The sequence below is a fragment of the Mytilus trossulus genome, chromosome 10 (assembly GCF_036588685.1).
Source record: "Mytilus trossulus isolate FHL-02 chromosome 10, PNRI_Mtr1.1.1.hap1, whole genome shotgun sequence".
Lineage (NCBI taxonomy): Eukaryota > Metazoa > Mollusca > Bivalvia > Mytilida > Mytilidae > Mytilus > Mytilus trossulus.
The window spans coordinates 62,692,385-62,715,396 of NC_086382.1; the positions used below are offsets into that span (position 1 = coordinate 62,692,385).

At 29.8% G+C, this 23,012-nt stretch overlaps 1 protein-coding gene across 25 annotated transcripts in view; it reads right to left on the bottom strand.

The window, feature by feature from the left end:
* The window catches only part of LOC134688348 (androglobin-like), an 81,770-nt gene that overhangs the window by 20,949 nt on the left and 37,809 nt on the right, over nt 1–23,012 (bottom strand). For 16 of the 25 annotated variants that reach the window (XM_063548987.1, XM_063548995.1, XM_063548990.1 and 13 more), the window contains 22 exons: nt 21,606–21,713; nt 20,628–20,705; nt 19,608–19,823; nt 18,717–18,856; nt 18,285–18,374; nt 16,484–16,627; nt 14,351–14,486; nt 13,407–13,512; nt 12,913–12,972; nt 11,338–11,453; nt 10,232–10,409; nt 9,724–9,817; nt 8,959–9,112; nt 8,205–8,306; nt 7,744–7,849; nt 7,291–7,477; nt 6,828–6,891; nt 6,465–6,545; nt 4,854–4,991; nt 2,858–2,891; nt 2,351–2,527; nt 1,703–1,735 (listed from right to left, as the gene is read on the bottom strand). In XM_063548987.1, the coding sequence (XP_063405057.1) occupies nt 1,703–1,735; nt 2,351–2,527; nt 2,858–2,891; nt 4,854–4,991; nt 6,465–6,545; nt 6,828–6,891; nt 7,291–7,477; nt 7,744–7,849; nt 8,205–8,306; nt 8,959–9,112; nt 9,724–9,817; nt 10,232–10,409; nt 11,338–11,453; nt 12,913–12,972; nt 13,407–13,512; nt 14,351–14,486; nt 16,484–16,627; nt 18,285–18,374; nt 18,717–18,856; nt 19,608–19,823; nt 20,628–20,705; nt 21,606–21,713 (2,542 nt within the window). Of the gene's footprint in view, nt 1–1,702; nt 1,736–2,350; nt 2,528–2,857; nt 2,892–4,853; nt 4,992–6,464; nt 6,546–6,827; nt 6,892–7,290; nt 7,478–7,743; nt 7,850–8,204; nt 8,307–8,958; nt 9,113–9,723; nt 9,818–10,231; nt 10,410–11,337; nt 11,454–12,912; nt 12,973–13,406; nt 13,513–14,350; nt 14,487–16,139; nt 16,229–16,483; nt 16,628–18,284; nt 18,375–18,716; nt 18,857–19,607; nt 19,824–20,627; nt 20,706–21,605; nt 21,714–23,012 lie in introns of those variants that run through there. The other 9 variants (XM_063548974.1, XM_063548999.1, XM_063548977.1 and 6 more) reach the window with 8 other exon arrangements.

Below are 23,012 nucleotides of genomic sequence, written 5' to 3' on the forward strand. Positions count from 1 at the left end.
TGGTCTAAATGAATATTAAACAAAGGAAGCAGATTGAAAATTGACTACAAAGGTCAATAACTCCTACAGGGGTCAATTGACCATTTCGTTCATGTTGACTTATTTGTAGATCTTACTTTGCTGAACATTATTGCTGTTTACAGTTTACCTATATCTTTAATAATATTCAATATAATAACCAAAAACAGCAAAATTTCCTTAAAATTACCAATTCAGGGGCCGCAACCCAAAAACAGGTTGTCCAATTCATCTTTCAGGGCAGATAGATCTTGACCTGATTAACAATTTAACTTCATGTCAGATTTTCTCTAAATTATTTGGTTTTTGAGTTATAAGCCAAAAACTGCATTTTACCCCTATGCTCTATTTTTAGCCGTGGTGGCCATCTTGGTTTGATGGCCAGGTCACCGGACACATTTTTTAAACAAGAAACCCCAAAGATGATTGTGGCCAAGTTTGGATCAATTTGGCACAGCAGTTTCGGAGAAGAAGATTTTAGTAAAAGATATATAAAATTTACGAAAAATGGTTAAAAATTGACTTTAAAGGGCAATAACTCCTAAAGAGGTCAACTGACCATTTTGGTCATGTTGACTTATTTGTAAATCTGACCTTGCTGAACATTATTGCTGTTTACAGTTTACCTATATCTATAATAATATTCAATATAATAACCAAAAACAGCAAAATTTCCTTAAAATTACCAATTCAGGGGCCGCAACCCAAAAACAGGTTGTCCAATTCATCTGAAAATTTCAGGGCAGATAGATCTTCAACTAATTAACAATTTTACCCAATGTCAGATTTGCTCTAAATGCTTTGGTTTTTGAGTTATAAGCCAAAAACTGCATTTTACCCCTATGTTCTATTTATAGCCATGGCGGTCATCTTGGTTAGTTGGCGGGGTCACCGGACACAATTTTTAAACTAGATACCCCAATGATGATTGTGGCCAAGTTTCAAATAATTTGGCCCAGCAGTTTCAGAGGAGAAGATTTTTCTAAAAGATTACTAAGATTTACGAAAAATGGTTAAAAATTGACTATAAAGGGCAATAACTCCTAAAGTGGTCAACTGATCATTTTGGTCATGTTGACTTATTTGTAGATCTTACTTTGCTGAACATTATTGCTTTTTACAGTTTATCTCTATCTAAAATAATATTCAAGATAATAACCAAAAACAACAAAATTTCCTTAAAATTACCAATTCAGGGGCAGCAACCCAAAAACAGGTTGTCCAATTCATCTGAAAATTTCAGGGCAGATAGATCTTAACCTGATTAACAATATTACCCCATGTCAGATTTGCCCTAAATGCTTTGGTTTTTGAGTTATAAGCCAAAAACTGCATTTTACCCCTATGTTCTATTTATAGCCATGGCCGCCATCTTGGTTAGTTGGCGGGGTCACCGGACACAATTTTTAAACTAGATACCCCAATGATGATTGTGGCCAAGTTTGGTTAAATTTGGCCTAGTAGTTTCAGAGGAGAAGATTTTTGTAAAAGTTAACGCAGTACTACGACGACGGACGACGACGCAGGACGCCGGACGCCAAGTGATGAGAAAAGCTCACTTGGCCCTTTGGGCCAGGTGAGCTAATAAAAATGAGTTCATTTATCTCCATTTCATGATATGGTAGAGTAAATAAGGTACACTGAAAGGGTCCAATTTTCCAAGTTACAACACAGACATTCTTACCTTCCACATTAGCACTTGTAAATATTAGATCCTCTGATAGCATTAAAATAATATTTACTGGTTAAATTTATGAACATATTTGCTTTCGTTATTGCTTTTCTATGTGTTTCACAAAACATTAATAAGAAGGAATAATAAATATGCTGTAAACCAACTATTTTTGGAGGATACTTTATTTCACATTTAGCTCTTTCTAGCCCACTTCAGGGCAATTTAATTTCGTGATTTTCAAACTCACTTTGATGATGATAGATAAGGAAAGATCAAAGTATTAAATATTCTCATTATTTTTCTAATCATGAAAGAAGCGGAAATAAATCGCTTGCAAAAATTGGTTGGTTTACAATAACTATTCACAAGATAAAACTTGAGCATATATTAACATGTTAAATAAAGTATGGAAAAACATAGCTTTTAAGAAACCAAAAGTACTTTTGCGATACATGTACTTGAAATAAGAAGTCCTTTTTCCAACAACTTCCAGAAGAAATATAAAAGATTTAGCATTCAATAATTTTCTTTAAATAGACCTTACTGTAAAGCTTGACTTCATTTTTAGTGTTTTTTCTAAAAAAATCCAATAAAAATGGCAAAACGTTTTCTTATGAGCAATATGGTAGAGGCTTGATATAATTATCAAAGTCCTACCATCAATGGTTAGATCTGTCATATTTGTAGTATCTTTTTCCAGATCAGGTTTATCTCCCCTTTTCCCTGCTGTATGTGGTTTCTTAGGTTCATCAACAGCTAGTGGTGGTGGCTCATGTAATCGTGAAATGGCAGAGAACAAAATCACTATGTCTGTTGGCTTCAAGTTGTCAACAACTTTATGATGGTCAAGGTAAAATAGTAAATGCACAAAACTAATGACAGATTGAAAATAAATTTGTATACACTTGCATTTCACCAGCATTGGCTACTTTTAACTACAAATTTACTTATGGAGTAATTCAAAATCATGATGCATTGATTATTCAATTAATTGATCAATCACTAGATGAATACTCTTTTCTACAATAGAATTCTTAGATAAGTTATTCCGTTATTTAATTGCATTTTCACTTCAACACGTTGACAGGTATGCCATGTTAATTCGATTTACATGTTGATGTTCAGTATTTCCTTATTATTATCAATACAGACTAAAAAGGATACACAAATAGTTTGGTGACCTGTCGTCTCCTGAAGACTGAAAAATAAAACAAGAACACTACATAAGGATTAATACTAATAAAACTACAAAATTCTAAAACTAACACAAACATTTACTGTTATTTCTATTGTCAATATCTTTTTAATGTAACCAAACAGAAAACAAAAGTTAAAATATTTATTTTATTTACTACTATCACTGTTAAAACAAATCTATATCACCTTTGTTAGGTTAATAACATGCTCAAACATAGCCACCATAACCAGCAGATTTATAATTAACCATCATGCACATTATTAAAATAAGAACCTTTACGAAAAGAGGGTATAGTCTAAATATAACTGGGTATTATAACCCACACTGAAATAGAAAGTTCAGCACATTACACCTGTTTATTACTTTATATTATCTACTTTATATACTTCTGGTTTCCGTTTTTGCTACGTTATTTCTACAAAGAATTGAAACAGACGCCACAAATTCACAAATTAACTAGTTGGTGAGTTAAATTTCTAAATAACTTTATAAAACAGAATATATAAGCCAAGAAAGATTTCATTATTGCTCTTCTTTCATTGTATTAAATGTGTACTTTTTTCTATTTTGAAAGGTCAACATTTAATTCAGAATACCTAAATATTTTCAAAATTTCTTTTCAGTTTTATGATAACCAAGTACATTAGGCTTGTCTGCTCCAATGAAAACAAATTTGAAAATTGAAAAGAATAAAGTTAAGATCAGAAAAATAAAAGTCATTTACAAAGAGTGACTTAAATATCAGTTCTCTTCAAAAATATCTTTACTATCTATTTGAACAAATTTGTGGCTTCTGACAATTCTTTCTTCTGTATATCTAGCATACATAGACCATATACTACACAAGCCGCAGGACACATGCTAAGTCAGTGGTTTGTGTACTGTGTAATCAATAAGCCAATACCTTAATTAGACATATTCTAATGTAGGAGTTATCTAACTTTACTCCTGATTCTAAACTACAATAGTTTTCTTTAAAAATTGGGATCAATAAATAATATAAATCAAAGGACTTTAATTAAACTTCTACATTTTCTTGTTAGTGTATCTTTGTTTTTTTTGTTCTCTACAGGGACATTGTCATTAAGTTTTTAAACATTAGAAATAATAAAATTGAAACAAAATTAACATGCTGTTAGCTTGAATGGTATCATTCTGAAGTACCTCAACCATTTAGAAAAAATATTATATGGAGGTATAATGACCCCTCAAATATTATACAGGATATCTGGAGAGGGAGTAAATTGATACAATGAACTAAAGAATATACAACATCAAGCCCCTGCCCCCACACCACTGCACAGTGAGCTACTTAAATATACATAACTAAATCTCCTTATTTTACCAACACAGTGAGAATTCCTACAAATCAACAAGGAACATTGATCACATATCAATTTTTAAAGTATTTACATTAACTATCTAGCAGACTCTTCATTTGTAGTCAATACTTATTAATATATAAATTCTGGTTCAAAAATGAATACCAAAATGTCTTTCTGAGAACTATTTTTTTTATAAATTTTGTATGCAAATGAGAAAATTATCTCATTATAATTATGTTCAAATCTTAAACTATTTCATGAGAATAATTTTCTATTTTGAAATTTGCTTAATGTGAACATACATGTAATGTCTAAGACATGCATCTATATTGTTTTTCTAACTATACATGCTGTTAGATCTTCTAGTCACAAGATTAGAACTAACATTCAAAACCTCAAGTCCTAACATAGAAAAAACCTAAATGTTTTCAAACATTGAATTACGACAGACATAATAAAACACTAACAAGCTAAATTATCTCTTTTTTTGTCCCTCTAAACACATGAATGACCATAAAATTTGTTTAAAAATAAACAATTTGATTTTTTCACAGGGGATTATCTCCCTTATATATAAAATAATCTGATTTTGGATTATCTCCCCTATGCAGTGATGTGTTGCCAGGGAAATACTCACACTGTGTAGGTTAGTGGGAGACGGTGCAGAGTGTGTAGGTGTTTGCGATGTCTTTGAAGAAGACGTATTTACCCCGGCCGCAGTGGGTGCTCCCTTCTTGTCTCCCTTTCCAATGGGAGCCACAGATGGTGTTACATTCTGAAAATGAAGCTGATTATGATAATGTCAAGCACATGTTTTGGATTTTAAGCAATGTGATTGGTCAATTGTCATGCTTGTTGAATGGATTCCATGACAACATGCTAGCATGCAAAAGGCTGATCAAGACAATTTTGTTGATTAATTTGAAATTAAGATTAAGTTATCACACAAATTAAATGAATTTTAAAACAGCAACCATCACCAAGTTACATTATTACTTTTATTATTTATAAAACTCAAACATAATATGGCTACTATTTCAATTTGAACTTTCTGAAGTAAACAAGTCCTATCATTTGTTTCTAAAAGAAAAATATTAATCTGATGCTTCACTGTTTATACACACAAAAATTAAAATCTATCAAAAGACTACTAGAAACTGTCCTGTTCATTCTTTATAAAAGATAAAGACCAAAAGTATGTAAAACATAAACAAAAAATTGCAGGATATATAGCTCGTGCAAAATCAAAATACTAACACAACAAAAAACAGTGTTCCTACTGAAGTTATTAAAATGAGTCTAGATGCTCCATTGAAAGTTCTTCCTCAACCAACATTAAAGTAATCAAACATTTCACCATAATTATATCAACAACCTATTTGTATATGTAAGAAAAATGTCAAAGTGAGCTCCCATTTACTTGTTTTGGATATATTTACCTTATAGGAGTGCTGATATTAACAATCATAAACAATTATTCAATATGTATGATACTATCCTTTACTTTTAAAAATAAGTTTAACAATAAGTGATTTTTACTGATCAGTCAAAAGAAAATTTAATCAAATTCACATAAAGTTCTGGAATGATAACTATGATAAACTTTCTATAAGTATACCAGTATGATCATTTAAACACTACATGTTTCAGCAATCAAATTTTGAAAAGTATTTTAAAAGAGTTTTTTTATTAAAATAATCAAAAGAGATATGGGGACGTGACCATGAGTTATCGAATCAAAAACTAAAACCACAAAAAAATAGATTTAGTGGTCAACATATGGTTTTCAATAATAGACAGGAATAAACTTTGGCTTTAAGTCTAAAAGTTGTAAATGAATTTAACAGATACTTCTTTTAAAGATATAACATGAACAGTGATTTATAATTATAAAAATTAAGATGTAGACTAGGTTTTGCACAAGATCATCTCCACAGATTTTTGCAACAATGAGCGATGTTACACAATGAGCGATGTTACACAATGAGTGGAAGACAAAAAAAGGTGATAGGTTCATTGCAAGGGATATTATAAAAGGTATGAAGAAACAGGTACACATAGTTTGGTTGTTGATTGTATGAAGAACAATCTGTTTAAAGAGCACCAGATACCCTCACACAACTTATAAGTTGGAACACTGTGTCGATACAACAACAATAATTAAAACAAACCTGAAAGTTGTAAACTTTATCTAACTTCTGAATGAAGGAAAAATAAGAGAAAAAAAACAAGAGTCTACCATTGTTACCTTCTTAAGAGTAGTATTAGGGGTTTCAACGACGGGAGCAGGATTTCCCGCGACAGAGTTTAACTGTGCGACAGCATCAAGCTATATTCATAAAATTTTATTTAAATGGGAAATAATCAGTTTGTTATGAATTCTTTTAAATATGCATATTTATTTTAATTGAAAAAGATTTTAGTTAAATTCAAAATTCAAATTATTACAACCATACAAAAAGCACATCAAACAATAATTTAAAAAAAAATCAAAACAACAAATTGCAAACTTCAAATGTTTTCACCTAAAAAGCTTTTACATTTAAAATTAATTTCAGTTAATTAGCCATTAATAGCACAAATATTCAAAAGATTTTTTGGCAACACTTACCTTCAAATCTCCATGTTTATGATTGTACTTATATGTGTTTGGCTTGTGGTAAATATATAATGTTCTAAAATGGAGAATAATCATTATTACAATGTTTTATATCATGTAAACATTCATACACTATCTTGAAAAAAATAATCATTAATATGCTGTCTTGTAAAAGTATTTCTTAATACAAAATATAAAGAAATATAAACAGCTCTGATAAAAATGAAAAATGGTCTGTCTTTAATGTTGTCTTTTCCCAAAACACAAAACATTGAATTACCCGACATAAGGATACAGTGTGTTAGAGGTAAAAAGTTAATATACAGTACTAGTTTCTATGAGCTAGGGTTAACTGATTTCTGTTCCTTACCTCTAACTTTTTAAAGTAAAACAAATGATTAAATATGTATACCATCAAGCAAACTGGACCACTACTAAAGATAGCTTACATACCACAACATATCTCAAAACTTACTTAAAACATTTACAAAACTGTTCAAAATCCAACCAAACTTTCTTAGGTTTTGATGCATCACTGTCTGCAGTCTTTTCCTCTTCAGGTTTTTCTTCACCAGTGCCTTCCTCTGCATTAGGGTCAGGAGTTGTGGCATTGGAGTCTGCAGGGGGAGGGGGAGCTAAGCCACCACTCTCAGATGGGGGAGCTAAAATTTAATACAACATGTACAATGGTAAAATTGTTGCTCAAATAACAAATAGATTATGGTATATCATCTTTGACTGAATCTACGATTGAATTCGCAATACATCTTGACAACAGGTTATAATGGGTTGAAGCACACCCACATTTACAATGTCCTTCTAAAAAAGAAAAGTTTAACATACATTTGTCAACTTATAGTTCTTGAAAAACTTATTAATGATCTTCTTTTTATCAATCTTATAAAATAATTCCTCTTTATCTATGTACCTTTTGGTTTTTCCTTTTCATCAGTTTTACTTGATCTTGACTCTGATCGAGCACTCTTTGTTCTTTCTGGTTTTCCAGCTGATCCCTTCTTTGGACCTGGCGATGCCTGTAATAAAATACACCATTATTATCTGAAATCTTAATCGAAGCTTATAAATACTAATTTATTGTAAAAAGGACTACAAGCAAGATTCATTTCAATAAATGTTTGACATTTGAAATTTACCACTCAAATTTTAAAAAGTTTTGAAATAAAGATATAATTTTAATTTGTCATTCAATTTTCAAAGAAAATACAATGTTTCATAATTTTCACCTAATTTTGGTTTAACTCTTAGTATTTCAAATCTGAAAAACATGGTCTTATTAATTGTATCTAAACAAGCACCAAATGTTAAGAATAAACAAGATAGTCATACACTTTCTGCTATCAGGAAATGTAAGAAAGATGATTCTTTTACCTCACGGCTAGCAATATCCTTATCCTTATCTCTTTTAGTGCCTGAACTTTTACGTTTCTCTTTTCCAGGAGTAGATGGCTTTTCTACTGGTTCAACCGGTTCCTTGGTAAATAATGTTAATAAATAAAATTGTTATCAAAATATCAGTTATTGTATTAAGCTCCCCAATTAATCAAAACATCACAATTAGAAATTACAAGTTATCCTTTCTCTCAGATTATTTACCCTATACCAGACAATTATTATTAGACATCCAATGTATAAATAACATAAAATTTAGTTAGTTACAAAAATTATGAACATACCGTTAGTATTTCTCCAATAACAACATTAATAAATCATATATTAAAGTAACATTGATAAATCAGACCATTTTAAAATACATACACCAATTGTTTTGTTATTAAATAAGCTTTTTTTTCGAATTTGTATTTAGCTTAGCTTTGAAGTGCAAAGGAATTAATTTTAAGTTACTACAGTGTAAATTCCTATATTTTATTTAACAAACCCTGCACTTTGTAATAAAGTATTATAGTTCTTTTAGTTCATTTTCTCCAATGTTTGACAAGAATTAAAAAAAAAATCAGCAGGCTTTATAAACCTGAATTTTTTAACCTTCTACATTCTTAACATTCTTATGAAGTCCCTAAAAAAAGAAGTGCTATCATTCTTGACACATTTTTTTTGGTATTCTCATTCTTTAAATGATTATAAGTCTGATTTAATCAACAGATTAGTGACAAGCCACACACACCTCCACAGGGACTGGTTCCTCAGGAGGTTTGACAACTTCCTCTACTTTCTTCACCTCTTGTTCTGGAGCATTCTCATCAGTCTCCTCTATAGGGTTAGCTGTTCCCGGTCTGGACCTGGTACCTCCTCTCTCCAGGGAGGACTTGGGACGATGCCTAGAAGATATAAAATTGAGAATGGAAATGTCAGAGTAAACAACCCAACCAAAGAGCAGACAACAGCTGAAGCCCACCAATGGGTCTTCAACACAGCCAGACAAACCTGCACCCAGAGGTGGTCTTTAGCTGGTATTTACAATTGCTACCATTCAAAAGATTAACTTATACATCTAAATATAAGTTATCTTACTTGTAGGAATCTAAAAGTTATTTTTTACAGAAAATCTTCTTGTATAAATTTTTTATTAATAATTTTTGATACCAAAGTCTCAAGTCAATACTTTTGAAATAAATTGTCTATAGCTCTGTGATTGTTGATGTTGTTGTTGGTTCATTTCTGTCATATATATGTTTTCCCTACACTGCTTTGTTATTTTAATTAGGCCACAAGTTATCTATCTTAAATTGTATCCCATTTGTTCATGTCATTGCCTTTTATAGCCGACTTGCGGTTTTCTCATGATTGAAAGCTGTACTGTGGCATAAAATCTTTATATTGACTTCATTTAAACTTTTGAAGATAGTTGTCTCATGTAAATTTGCCCTCATACCAATTTTTTTGTCTTCTTTTTTTCAAATTGTATTTTTTAAATTCTATAAATACTAACGTTTCTGTAGGTATTGGCACTGGACTAACTTTGTAGTTAACAAATGGTGATGTTATCTCTAAACATTCAATTGGTTTGGGTGGTTCTGGCTCAGCTTTAAGAAACAAAATTATAAATTATCATTTTTTTTCAAAGTTTCCTTAAAAAAAAAGTTTAGAAAAGAATGAAATTTGAATGCCAAAAAAAGTTTACTGTCATCTATGATAAAAATGTTTTTCTAATGTACATATTGATTTCTTTTTTTTAACCAAGACCTAAGTTATATTATAACTCCTTGCCCAGATGTTGGAAATTATTTTTATAACACATCTTTTTTGTTATTTTTGGCCCTTCATACAATAATCAAATCACAGTAGATAGGAAGCAATTTTGTTTGTTTCTTATTTGGTAAAAATATATTTATAGACATTTTTTTTCATTTCAGTTGTTGAGATATATCATCAGTCAGGTATCAGCTTTGTTGGGAATGATAATATAAATTCTATTTTATTTGTAACTTTGTACATACCCACAGGTTCATCAGAGGGTGTTGTTTTCTTCTTCTTAGGTCTTATTAACTTCCAGGCGGGTATTTTCTCTGGAGGGGGTGGTGGCTCTAGGGGGCAGGATCTAGTCTGTGTAATACATACTGGGTGGGGATATAGATGTGAAAGTCCATTCTGTCTCAGTTTTTCACTTGCATTCGCCTGTAAGTACAAAATATTATTACAAATACTGCTTATTGTTACCACCTCTCAGTCATTTGTTTTAGAAAGGTCCTTTGTGGTATATACTAGTAAATAGGTGATTTTATTCTGAAATGGATTTCCTGCTTTGTAAAACTTTTTTTAATTTTGTAAATTTTACTAACTTAACTTTATATATTGATGTTTTAATGGGTAAACTAGCTATACTTGTGATGAAAAATCCTTCAAATGACAATATGAGTATTTTATTAGTTACTCATATGTTAAAATTATTAACCATTTTTGTAAATCATCATCAACGTAAGCATTTAATATGCCCATGAGTTTCCTGGAAAACCATGATTTTTTTAATAATCATCAATTGGCTCAAAATCTTTAATTGTTTTTCCATAGTGGTAATGTTTTCCATAATGGTAACGTTTTCTCCTGTAGCTCAGTCCACATCGTAAACTTGGATATGTATGATAGCTCGTTTCGAAGCTGTGACATTTTCACATATGTGGTTAAATTTTCGGGGTACGAAGTGAGATTACTTTTTCCGTAAATTAGCAAACCCCGAACATCCTGTTGTGATGCGGCTCCATGTGGTAAAATATCCCCTTTTTAACACAATAAGTTCTTTGAAAATTTAATACTTTGAACACATTCAATAGCTCCATAGTTTTTACATATTTATTCTATGTTCCTCTACTTTCCTAATCACCACAAATAATAAAGTTCAGTCATTTGTTAAAAATAGAAACATGTCCAATATCACTACACAGTAATTTTTTCTTTACACATGACTTTTGAGTTCCTCATTTCAAGGTGCATTAGAGATGTTGTCCCAATTACATCAGAAAATCTGTGATAATCAAATTGGTAAGAAAGGTTCAAAAAAGAAATTACTTTTTATTGGACATAAAAGTTACATAAAAACATGCTTTACCATTTCTCCCATGACAGAGACTTTGACAGGATATTTTGATGGACTCCAATATGTGGCAAATACAACAACTTCTGGCTTCTCTGGAACTACATTATCTTCTAGGCCAGTTTTCTCCTCTGAAAAATAAAATATAGTTAATTGCTGGAGTAAAATTATTAAACTTATTTCATTAATATACAAAGCCAATTCTAGTACATTGTAGTTTAAAATTTGTTAACAGTTAGATTTGATTTGATTTTTTTGTCATTTCACTCAGTTGCATAAAGAAACTTTGATCCCTATGTGTTATCAAAATAACATTGAAATGACCAAACAGAATTCAGAATTGATACATTAAAATTTTTATTTCGTGCATAAATCAGTTCAAACTAATCTGTCATTAATGCACTGAATTATAACTGAGACTATTTTTATTCTGTGCAAAGTATGTCCCATAACAGGAATGAGTTAGTAAACAAAAGTATTATAACTATTCAAGAAAATTCTAATACAAAACAGACATCTATATTTCATCAGCAAAGCGCCTTCTTGCTGGACTTCCTGATACCATTATATCTACATTAATTATTCGGATGAAAAAGAATGTATAAAATAGCACCTCCTTCCAATCTAGACCACAACACTATTATAGTATTTCAAATTATTATTCTACTCAAGAAGGGTTCACATATGTCATTTCCCAGTTATTGATTTACAATAATACTTTTAAAACTAAATATGCTAATTTGAAAGAATGTCAGAAAATTTTAATTTCTCTTTGTCACTTACTATAACTACTATACAAACTAGAACCTGAAACATGTATACTAGGTGTAAATATGGTGAAATAGGACCTGAAACATGTATACTAGGTGTAAATATGGTGATTATGACCTGAAACATGTATACTAGGCGTAAATATGGTGAAATAGGATAATCTATTTTAAAGGGCTGAAACTTAGCAGTTTGTATAACAAACATGTCTTTATAACAAATTTTCTTTTCATATATTTTTCAATACATAACATGATATGTTTTGTGTGTTTCCTTTTAAATGTTTTAAAACAACTGATAACCATTTCTTTTGATTTTGAGTTGCACTCAGCTAAGGTTCCCATGCTTGATATTAGCTGCGGAACCGTAGCTCTTAGGTCCTTATGTTATGTTTTGACTACTGTAAACCAACTTATTTTTGCGGATACTTTATTTCGCATTTGATCCTTTCTAGTCCACTTCGCGGCTATTTGATTTCGTGATTTTCCAACTGACTTGGTGTATTTTGATAAGGTAACAACAGAGTTTTACATATTCGCGAAAATAAATCGCTCGCGAAAATAAGTTGGTTTACAGTATTTGCAGACCATAGATCCAAAAATAGTAAAAAAATAACATAAGGTCACTTAGGACCTAAGAGCTACGGTTCCACAGCTAGCTTGATATGAGAACATATAATGCTATGTTTATGCAATGGTTTTCCAATTCTGTACAATATGACAGAACCAAATTATTTGGATTATTGCTTATTTTAGCACACGAGTATCTGACAATTTTCAAGCATGTCCTTGTCTTCTCCACAACATTGTTACCACTACTTACTATCTCCTTTCTTGTCCTTATCTTTATCTTTATCTTTTTTGTCTTTGTCTTTTCCTTTTTCTAAAATAACAAACAAGGGATTGAATAACAAATTATTATATTTGTAACCCATATCATATCAATCAGCCAATACTTAGAAACATATTCATATTCAGTAAAGATATTTTGAACATTTTAATATTGAAACAAGACTATCACTTGTAAAAGAGAGATTTTTGACATAAACAGACAAAGGTCTGTAAACACTGATACAATAATATGTCAGTTATGAATATCAAAATATTCTTTGTACAAGAAACAGTACAAATATGACTTATAATTTATAAATGATTGACTGATAACTAGATCACTTTCATTTTATATTTGTATATAATCTTTTGACAAGTTTTGGACAGGAAATCATTGTATGTGTGTTAATCTGATGGGTTTGCCTTTAAACTATAGTGCTTTTTGTTCATTTTTATATTTTTCATTACCAGAGTAGAAGTATATACCTTTTTCTTTTGGATCCTTTCCTTTGTCTTTCCCGTCCTTTGCTTTAGGATCTTTCTCTGCCTTACTAGATGCATCCTTCTCAGATTTGTCTTCCTTTGCTAATTCCTGTAAAGCAGAAGTTCATTATTATTTTTATTGTGTATTGTCACAATTAAAATTACTACGAAGTCACATTTTGAACAATAGCAGCGATCAAAATTGACATTTCTGTTGGTGTTGCTCACTAGGAAATTAAATGAAATCTTTCTAACATAATTTAATAGTGAAACAGTTGGTTTTCTTTTTTAAAACATCTTCAAAACAAATTTTTCACATGATAGAACGATACAAATTTCTAAAATAAAGTTTTCCTTAAATCACACTCAAAGATTCAAGATAATGTAATTTTGTATTTACATTTTATCATAAATCAAATTTATTCATTTATTGACAGTATATGTTCATTTGTGTTATTACGTCTTTTGATTGAGTTAAGCCATTTCAATTGATATTTTATAGTGTGTCTTTGTGATGTTACACAATTGTTTCAGATAAGGTTGAAGGTTTGGTACCATTATAATTCAAACACGCTGCAATTGCTTGCACCTGTCCTAAGTAAGATATCTGATGTTCAGTAGTTGTTGTTTGTTGATGTGGTTTATAAGTGTTTCTTGTTTCTTGTTTTTTACTTCAGATTAGACATTTGGTTTTTCCTGTTTGAATGATTGTACACTAGTTTTTTTTTGGGGCTCTTTATAGCTTTCTGTACGTTGTGACCCAAGGCTCCATGTTGAAGACCGTACTTTGACCTATAATGGTTTACTTTTTACAATCTGTGACATGGATGGAGATTGTCTCATTGGCACTCATACCACATCTTCTTATATCTATGATAAACCATCAAGTCACAGATTGCATCGAGGGGATAGTAGCAATAGACTGACAATGATTTAAGGTAACTTACAGGAGAAGAGGCTTCATCTCCTTTCTTTTCAAGTTCTTGTTGTTCAAGAAGTTCTTTTTCCCACTCTTGTAAAGGCAGTTTCCATTCTGGTAATGATACTTTTAATAATTCCCAAACTTCTTTAACATGGCCATATCTACATAAAAAGAAAACAACAATAAAATCCTTTCAAAATTATAAATTACACAACCCTCCACTATCTGTATTTATACTTACAAGGGAAAATACTCCATTACAAGACATTGAAATTTTTTTTTAAACTTTTATAACCCATGCAACATGGTACAAGTGCAATAAAAACTTATTTCAACTTATAGTATAATGAAAACTTATTTTAACTTATATTATAATGAAAGCTTATTTCAACTTATAAAGTATAAAGAAAACTGTATCGACTTATATAGTATAATAAAAACTTATTCTAACCTAAAAATTATCCATTCAATCTTTTTTTTTAAATTAGGAAGAATAAAGAGTTCTCACATTTTTTATAGATAAATTTATCTCTTTTCACAAGTTAACGACTAGTAACGTTAAATCTCCCTTTAAAGTTAATCTTAATCAATACAAATTTACAAAATCATAAATTCTACAAAAATGATCATGAGGGAGGGAACACCATCCTGAAATAGAATTCACAAGCTAAGCATTGGACTATTGAAAGAATTTATTGTTAGCATAAGATGTCTACTAAGCTACATATATATATATATAAGATTAATTTACTAGTTAAAGCAACCCTACTAGCAAAACACACACCATCACAGATTACCCTCACAACCTCTTATTAAAACATACACTTATGTCACCATTCATTTAAAACCAGACACAGCATTGTTCATGCTATTACCACAGCAAACTCTCCCATGCATCAATATTATTTTATTACACTCAGTCTGGCAATATCATAGTGGTAACTGTCCCATACTGACATAATAATTACAAAATTTCCAATTCCAGAAAAAAATGACAATAAGTGGTTTTATTTAGCCAATGTAAGTTGAAAATTGACAAGTGACTAGAAGTTGTATTCATCAACTCATTTTAATTGGTCTTTTTAGTATATTTGAAAATAATTTAATTTTGGATGTAAAGCGTCTTCTGATAGACTGACGTTATTTTGTTTTGAGCCCAGACATAATTAAGTCATGTGACCGACGATTTTTCATGGTTTTCTACGGTTTAAAATGGAATTTAGAATTAAATTATAAGAAATGACTGTAATATTTTTTTTTGTCTATTCAAAATAACATAAAAAATGTGGTGCACACTGTTAAATAACCCGCAAAATTTAGTTTTCTTTATCTTTCTTTATGTAAACATAAAATAAATTTATGAAGAAGAAAGTTTGAAAAGTAACTTAATGTTCACAACTAATAACTTTCTTGAGATAAAATTACTGCATTAAATGTGACTTTTAAAGCATTAAACATAATTTAAAGAAAAATGCAAATTAAGATATCAACCTGTAGATTTCTGACAGCATGTCAGAATCAGAGATATGAATATTCATAAATTCTATTTAACCTCTCTCTTTCTGCTGACAATCTTGTAGGTTCATGCTTATAAAACTAAGGGAAGGAACTCTACATTTACTAAAAACAAAGTCTACAATGTGTGGTTTTCAAATAAAACAAAAATCTCTATTCAAACAGTGGGTACAACATGCAGGCTTGCAGCACACCCTAAAATTTGCCTATAAACGGTCATGCTTCTACTTTCAATGTGACCACCCTAGACACTACTCTTTTAATTGTTTAATTAAATTACATGCTAGAAAACAAAATACCTCTTTTGTGCCAATAAAAACCTAATATTGTAAATAAAGAAACTTAAATATAAAACTGAATTTCTACAAATCATATTTTTTTCAACATAAATGTTCTAAATCAACACAGGAAAAATATGTTTCAAATTATTTTCAATTTCAATCAAAAACTGAATTACTTCATGAATTTAAAATGAATCCTTAAATTAAACTAATCAAAAATAAAATGAAAACATAAACCAAACATAATTCAAACAAGACAGATAAACAAATTTTATTTACAGTAACTAAACATTAACAAAAAGGTTTTAACACACAACAAACTGTACACAAGTAAAAACACAGTTAAAAATGTGAATCCTTGCCTGACAACCTGTGAAGCGTCACTTGCACTCTTTACCCTACGAGGAGTTTCCCCATCTTTAGCCTGCGAACTTAGCTGGAAATATTTGTCAAGCACCTGGCTAGCGGGCACAAATGGATCATTGTTTGAAGTAGATACAAAACTCCTGTATGATACATGCAACATGTGCAGAGTGAAAAAGGTGCAACTGTGAGATTAATATGATTACAAAAAAAGTTATTTTTAGTAACATGTTTAATTGATACATTGTAGGTAGGCATTTTAATTCATGCTTTTCTGCCAAGTCAACATAAAATGTATTTCCTTATGCATTCTATAAACATTTTGCATTCAAAACACAAATCTGCTAAACCATTGAGATTATAAAAATGCAAGCGAAAATTTCAATGAACATGGCTATAGCAAATGTATATGAAGTGCCTTTTTTCCATCAATTCTAAAACAAAACAGTAGTGTCACAATTAAACTCATTCTCCCTTTTCTTGGGCAATTAATTATTCTAAAAACACATTTTTTTGTTTACAAGATTGATCTTTCAATTAAAAATTGGATTTGAAAACAAAATATACAAAGATAAACAGTGTATACTTTTTAACTATATTCAAAATACCTGTTTTCAAACAATTTTTTTAAAACATCCGTAATGGCATATATAAGCATAGGATAATATTTTCACATGGGAAATTTTCTTATATACTACAACTTTTATTCAAGGATCAAGATATTCCATCACATGTATTTACCAATTAAAGTTGTTAATTTTCGACAAGTTTTAGCTACTATGATAAATATTGCAAATCAAAATGGGATAATAAAATAGAATATTTATGCAAATAAATAACCATTGGTTTAAATTGCTGGCATAGAAAATTAAAATAACTGCTTTTTCTGATTATATATACATTAATAGTGATGACAGACATGATTACAAACATAACAAATATTTCAAATTTAAAAACAACAACAAATAAAACTCAATCTAATGAACTAGATGGTCTTTAATTAGCTGCTTGTACATAATAATAATTTATTTTATTAAAGTGTCACATACTATACACAATTTTCTATGCCACAGCATATCATTAGCAAATCATACATGATGCCATTGTAAGTTATATTTCAAGCATAAATTTTATCAGACAATTAATTTTGTATTAAACATTTGTAATCATATCTTGAAAATAAAGTAAAGTGAAAATAAACAAGTTTTAAGAATAAAGTTTGTATCAGAAACCATGGTACACTTTACATTTGTTTTTATGTTTTAAAATTAAAAGTTTATAAAATTGTAGATTTCAGGTACTTTTTAATCACTTTCAAAGGGAAAGGCAAAGAAATGCTGACTAGGCAGTCACTTTGTAATTTAATAGAATCTTTTGAACAGGAACTTAAAAGTCTGCAGAGTTTCTTTTTCTAAACTCAACCCCAGTTGATACAAATCAATACCATGTTTTCACTTAAATTGTAACCAAATAACAAATATTTAATAGGTTTCCTTTAAGCAGATTCTGTTTTGCATTGGTATTTTTTGTGAGGTGAGGGTCCTCAAAAAATTATTTCATTACCAGACAATATAAGATTTTCCCTTTCAACAATTAAACCTATTTTTTTTTAAATCTATATATTTGACTATTAAAGTACACATGTACTATGTTTTCTAAAGTGAAAGTGCAGTTTATATATAAGTGACATAATATAACAAATATATCCGAAACATCAAATACTGAAATATAACCATTAAAATAAAAGAATGATGGCAACCCATCACCATGTCAATGATTCAAGGGAGATCATTTACTTACTGTAGTGGAATGGACTCTGGGATCCAGCCTGTTAGACACTGTACAATACTGCAGTCACCAAATTCACTGCTGCTACTGCCTCCGGCATAACTACAATTTAATTAAAAATTAAGTATAATCTAAAAAGGAATCAAAATCATGCAATGACATTCATAGAGAACAATTAAGCTTACAATAGTTACACAGTCCATTAGAATAATTGGGTGATTTCTTGAATGAAAATGTATTTTTTTACCATATGGCTATCTGAATTATTTTTTCTTTTCACTTTTTTTTAGCACTTTTCAGTTTTCTCTTGATTTCTCATCATTCTCATATGAAAAAGCTATAAATATTCCTAGGATAAAGAGTGTTTCACTTATATATGAAAGTACAATCTGGATATGCAATAAAAACAATAAGGGATTGAAACTTTATTTCCAGTATACATACTCTAATGAAGCAATTTTAATCAAAGCTTTGGTGAGTAACATTGGCCATAACTCATGACTCATAGTGGTTGCTGGGAGCAGCAGACGATCATTTTCATCTAAGGGAAGCGAGTCGTCAACAGTTAGCTTTCTCCAACATCCCTAAAATTATACAAAAAGGAAAATTCATATGAAAAGCAATAACTTTTTCAATTATTTTAATAATATTACTTTTTCAGAAGAAATATTTTGTGTATAATTTCGAACCTGCATATTTTGTTTGAAGGTTACATATTAAATGATGAAAGAATCATATCACAAAAACCCATGCAAACAGAAAAACCATTAAACTAAACTCACAGTAATGGAGTTCTTTTTCATTTTTATACCTAATAATATTTTAGTGTTATTGGATTGACAATTTATTTCTTTTTGTCTTGTAAAGCTATGAAAGATTATTAAATATAAACTGTGTTATTTCGTATTTCATCTTCAAAACATGCAAATTGTAATGTTATCTTCAAAACTATGCAGATCAAGTAACTCTTTTGAAACCTGAATAAAGAAATTTATTGCAATTTTCTCAAATTTTGCTTTGATCTTTTTTTTTCAATAATTTTTCATATCACTCTCAAGTGATATGAGTTTTTCACAAATGAGTTGAAAGAAATCATATGACCTCATGAGCCTATGACAATGCCTATAAAAACAGTGTTAAACAGATTATAGATGGTTTTTCAAACTCAAGGATGTTCTCAACTACATCTCATCTCAGTGCTGTTGCCCCTCAAGAGATTGTACCTGAGTGACACCCTCTCATTTGAAAAAAACACGGATAAGTATCAATGATTATCATTTTGTAATACATGTACAGTTAAAAAACAATATCTAACTTATCTGGTAATATACCAACCATCCAATATAACTTGACAACATATTTTCCATAGGCACTATACTGTGGTACATGTGGACCTTTCTGTGGTTTACTGGTATAAATATGTTCCCATGGTCTCCATGTGTGGGCCAAGGCTTCCACAGGAATAGCAGGGTCCACAGATTCTGTTGGAGGGTTTTGAGTGAGACTCATCTCCCACAAAGCTGATACCTGACTGATGATATATCTCATTAGCTGAAAAGAAAAACAATGTCTTTAAATATCTTTTTTCCAAAAAAAACAATTGATATAGGAAGATGTGGTATGAGTGCCAATGAGACAACCTTCCATCCAAATAATGCCTATTTCAAAATACCTAAAAAAAAAAAAGGCTTCTGTATTTTCAGGAATACTATAAGTTGCTGATTGACCTTTCTTGTCAACTTTGCTACAATTCATTTTCATAATTTCCAAACTGTTTTGATGTATATATTTGTAAGGAAAGATCCTATTTGTAATGTTTGCAATTATTAACATTTTCTGAATTTTTCTCTTAGCAATAGCTTAAAGTTGTGCAGTTTCAAACATATGATTGTACATGTATGGTACTGTCCTGAATTCTTTTTTAGTGTTTCAACATTTCTAATGAGATAAAACAAGAATGTGTCCATAGTAAACAATCATTTTCTATGTTCAGTGGACTGTCAAATTGGGGTAAAATTCTAATTTGGCATCAAAGTTAGAAAGATCATATCATAAGGAAAAGGTGTACTAAGTCTCAAGTTGATTGGAATTCAACTTCATTAAAAACTACCTTGACCAAAAACTTAAATCTGAAGCAGGACAGACAGACGAATGACAAACAGACAGAAAAACATAATGCCCCTTAGTGGGGCATAAAAGCAGTAAGAAAATATTGTGATAATATGATGAAGGCTGTATATTGACCTGCAGTTTTTAACTCATTTGGTAGTGGAGATTTGCCTCATTGACAATCATAACATACCTGCTAAGTGTTTTATTTTAACAAAAATATAAATAGCATTAATAATACTTTACCTCACTTTCATGGATATGCTCATTTGCCTTTATGAGATCAAAGGATGCCATTCCATCAGGGTCTACCACTACTGGGGTCTGCAAAATATCAATTTAATGATGTAAAATACTTTGATTAATGATATGAAAAATAGATGGAAAAGATCAAATACATGTGTAAAATGCATTTTGCAATCAAATAATCATGTTTTAAAAAATATCTCAGAGTGATAACTTGATACAAGTCTGTTGGTAAAAAGTAATGTAAAAGTACTTTTTGAGAGGCTAATTTAAAGATTTTATGAGCCACAGAAAAGATAACATTGTATGTACTATCAAAAAGATTTCAATTGAGTTTTATTCATACATGACTATTACAGTTATAACATTAAATATTGCTATCCTTAAGGAACTTATGACTTCTGATGTGTGCAGTTTTTGTTAAAGGATTTTTTTATAATCTGACTAAGTAGCTTAGATTATGATTTTACAATATGACTTTCAAATGTCTTAGCTAAGAGCAGTTTTTAAGTCTTCAGAGAGAAGCAGCAATTTAGAAAATTATGACCTTTAAACAAAAACTCGTAAAATAAGTGCAAAATTCATATTATCTATCAAGACTGCTTTACAACCAACATTTAGCCTTTTAAAATGTCAGTTATGAAGCTTCAGGTCTCATTTTATTGAGCTTATTATTCATCATCAAACATGGAGTAGCAGATTAAACTTGCTTAGTTTGATTGATACAAAAATGAATATTGGATTGATTTTTAGGATAATAATAAATCATATCAAAGTGCCTTTCAGTTGTGCAATTTTTTTCATAATATGATGCATATTTTATCTTTTCCTTAAAGTGTATGAGTTGATCTGTGTATATTTTTTGTAAATGTTATGCCACAACTGAGAATCTATGTTCTGTTTAAAATCCATGAAAACTTGGCATCATTCAACAGAAGAAAATAATACGCTGCAGTATATACATTTAAGTCAGTTTACCGAGTCTACCTTTTCAGCCATAAAATCAACAGCTCTAACCCATTTGGCGACTTTTAATGAAGATGGCATATCAATTTTTCCTTCAGGATCATCGAAAAGTTGAGATGCCTACAAATAAAATATCATGATGTCAAATTCAAGACCTTTCAAAAAAGGTATATATATCAAAAACAGAGAATACAGAATGGTTCATATAAACACTGTTAATGTTGGTTCCTATACATTATGTGGTGAGACTGTGAGACTGATAAATAAACTATCGCTTGTCTACATTAGATCAATCAAAATCTGTACTCAGCTTTGGGATTCCAACTGGAGCAGAAATAATTATCATCACAAAATCTTTTTGAAATAGAGAGGATTTCTTTATTTATCACCAACTTGATAATTGAATGCTTTAATTATTAAATATTCCAATCTAATCATATTTTAACTTTTCTAGTTAAAAATCTCCATAGCCTCTGAATGATTGATCATAAAGATCTATATATATATACATTATTCGAAACACATTTTATTCCAAGCTGAAATTAGAATAGATCTACCATTAGAGATATTTAACGCTTCCTTATAAACATGAATCGTTCATTATGTTTAGACTAATTGTGAATTCTACCAGCGGCTGAGTGAACTATGAAGCTTTATGCAATAGATCTTTAAAAACTGTATCTTATTTGAAAACTTTAAAGTTGTATGGCCATTTTACCAAAAATCTTATGATTAAAATAGATTGTAAGTTATGAACAATTCAGTTTAACTAACAAGTGTTTTAACTAGTAAAAATTTTGTGAAAATGCAATTGGTCACTAAAATAGTGTCTTTACTGGAAAATCATAAATGAATTTTTAAATTTTGCTTGAATTTTAAAAAATAAACTATACACACTTGTAATTAAAGTGATGACTTGATAAATAGTTACTGAACAAAACAGCATGCAGCAAGGTTAAAATAAAATTTGGAATTTAAGGCATTAATTTTTCATTTCTTTCTCTCTTTTTAAAAAAACACTCACACAATTAACTCTTACAAAAACATCAAAATTGACAAAAGAATAAAATCAATTAAAATAGCATGGTTATATGTTACACAAGTCTTTAAAGTTGGGCTTTTTATAATGTTATTACGTAAAACATGATAAATATTACATTGATCATCTGATAAAATCCAGCATATTATTATATAATTATGAAATGGATCATTTCAAATTATACAATAGCATCATTAAAGGATGTAAATACAGCAACATGAATTCAGCATTTGAAAGCAAGTTTAGAAGCTTATTTGTTTGAGCTGGAGGTTTGAGCGTTACATGTACATACATATTTATCCATGGGTGTATATATATATATTCAGACAAAGATCATATATATCACAACATCATTATATTAACGGTTGAACAGAACACAG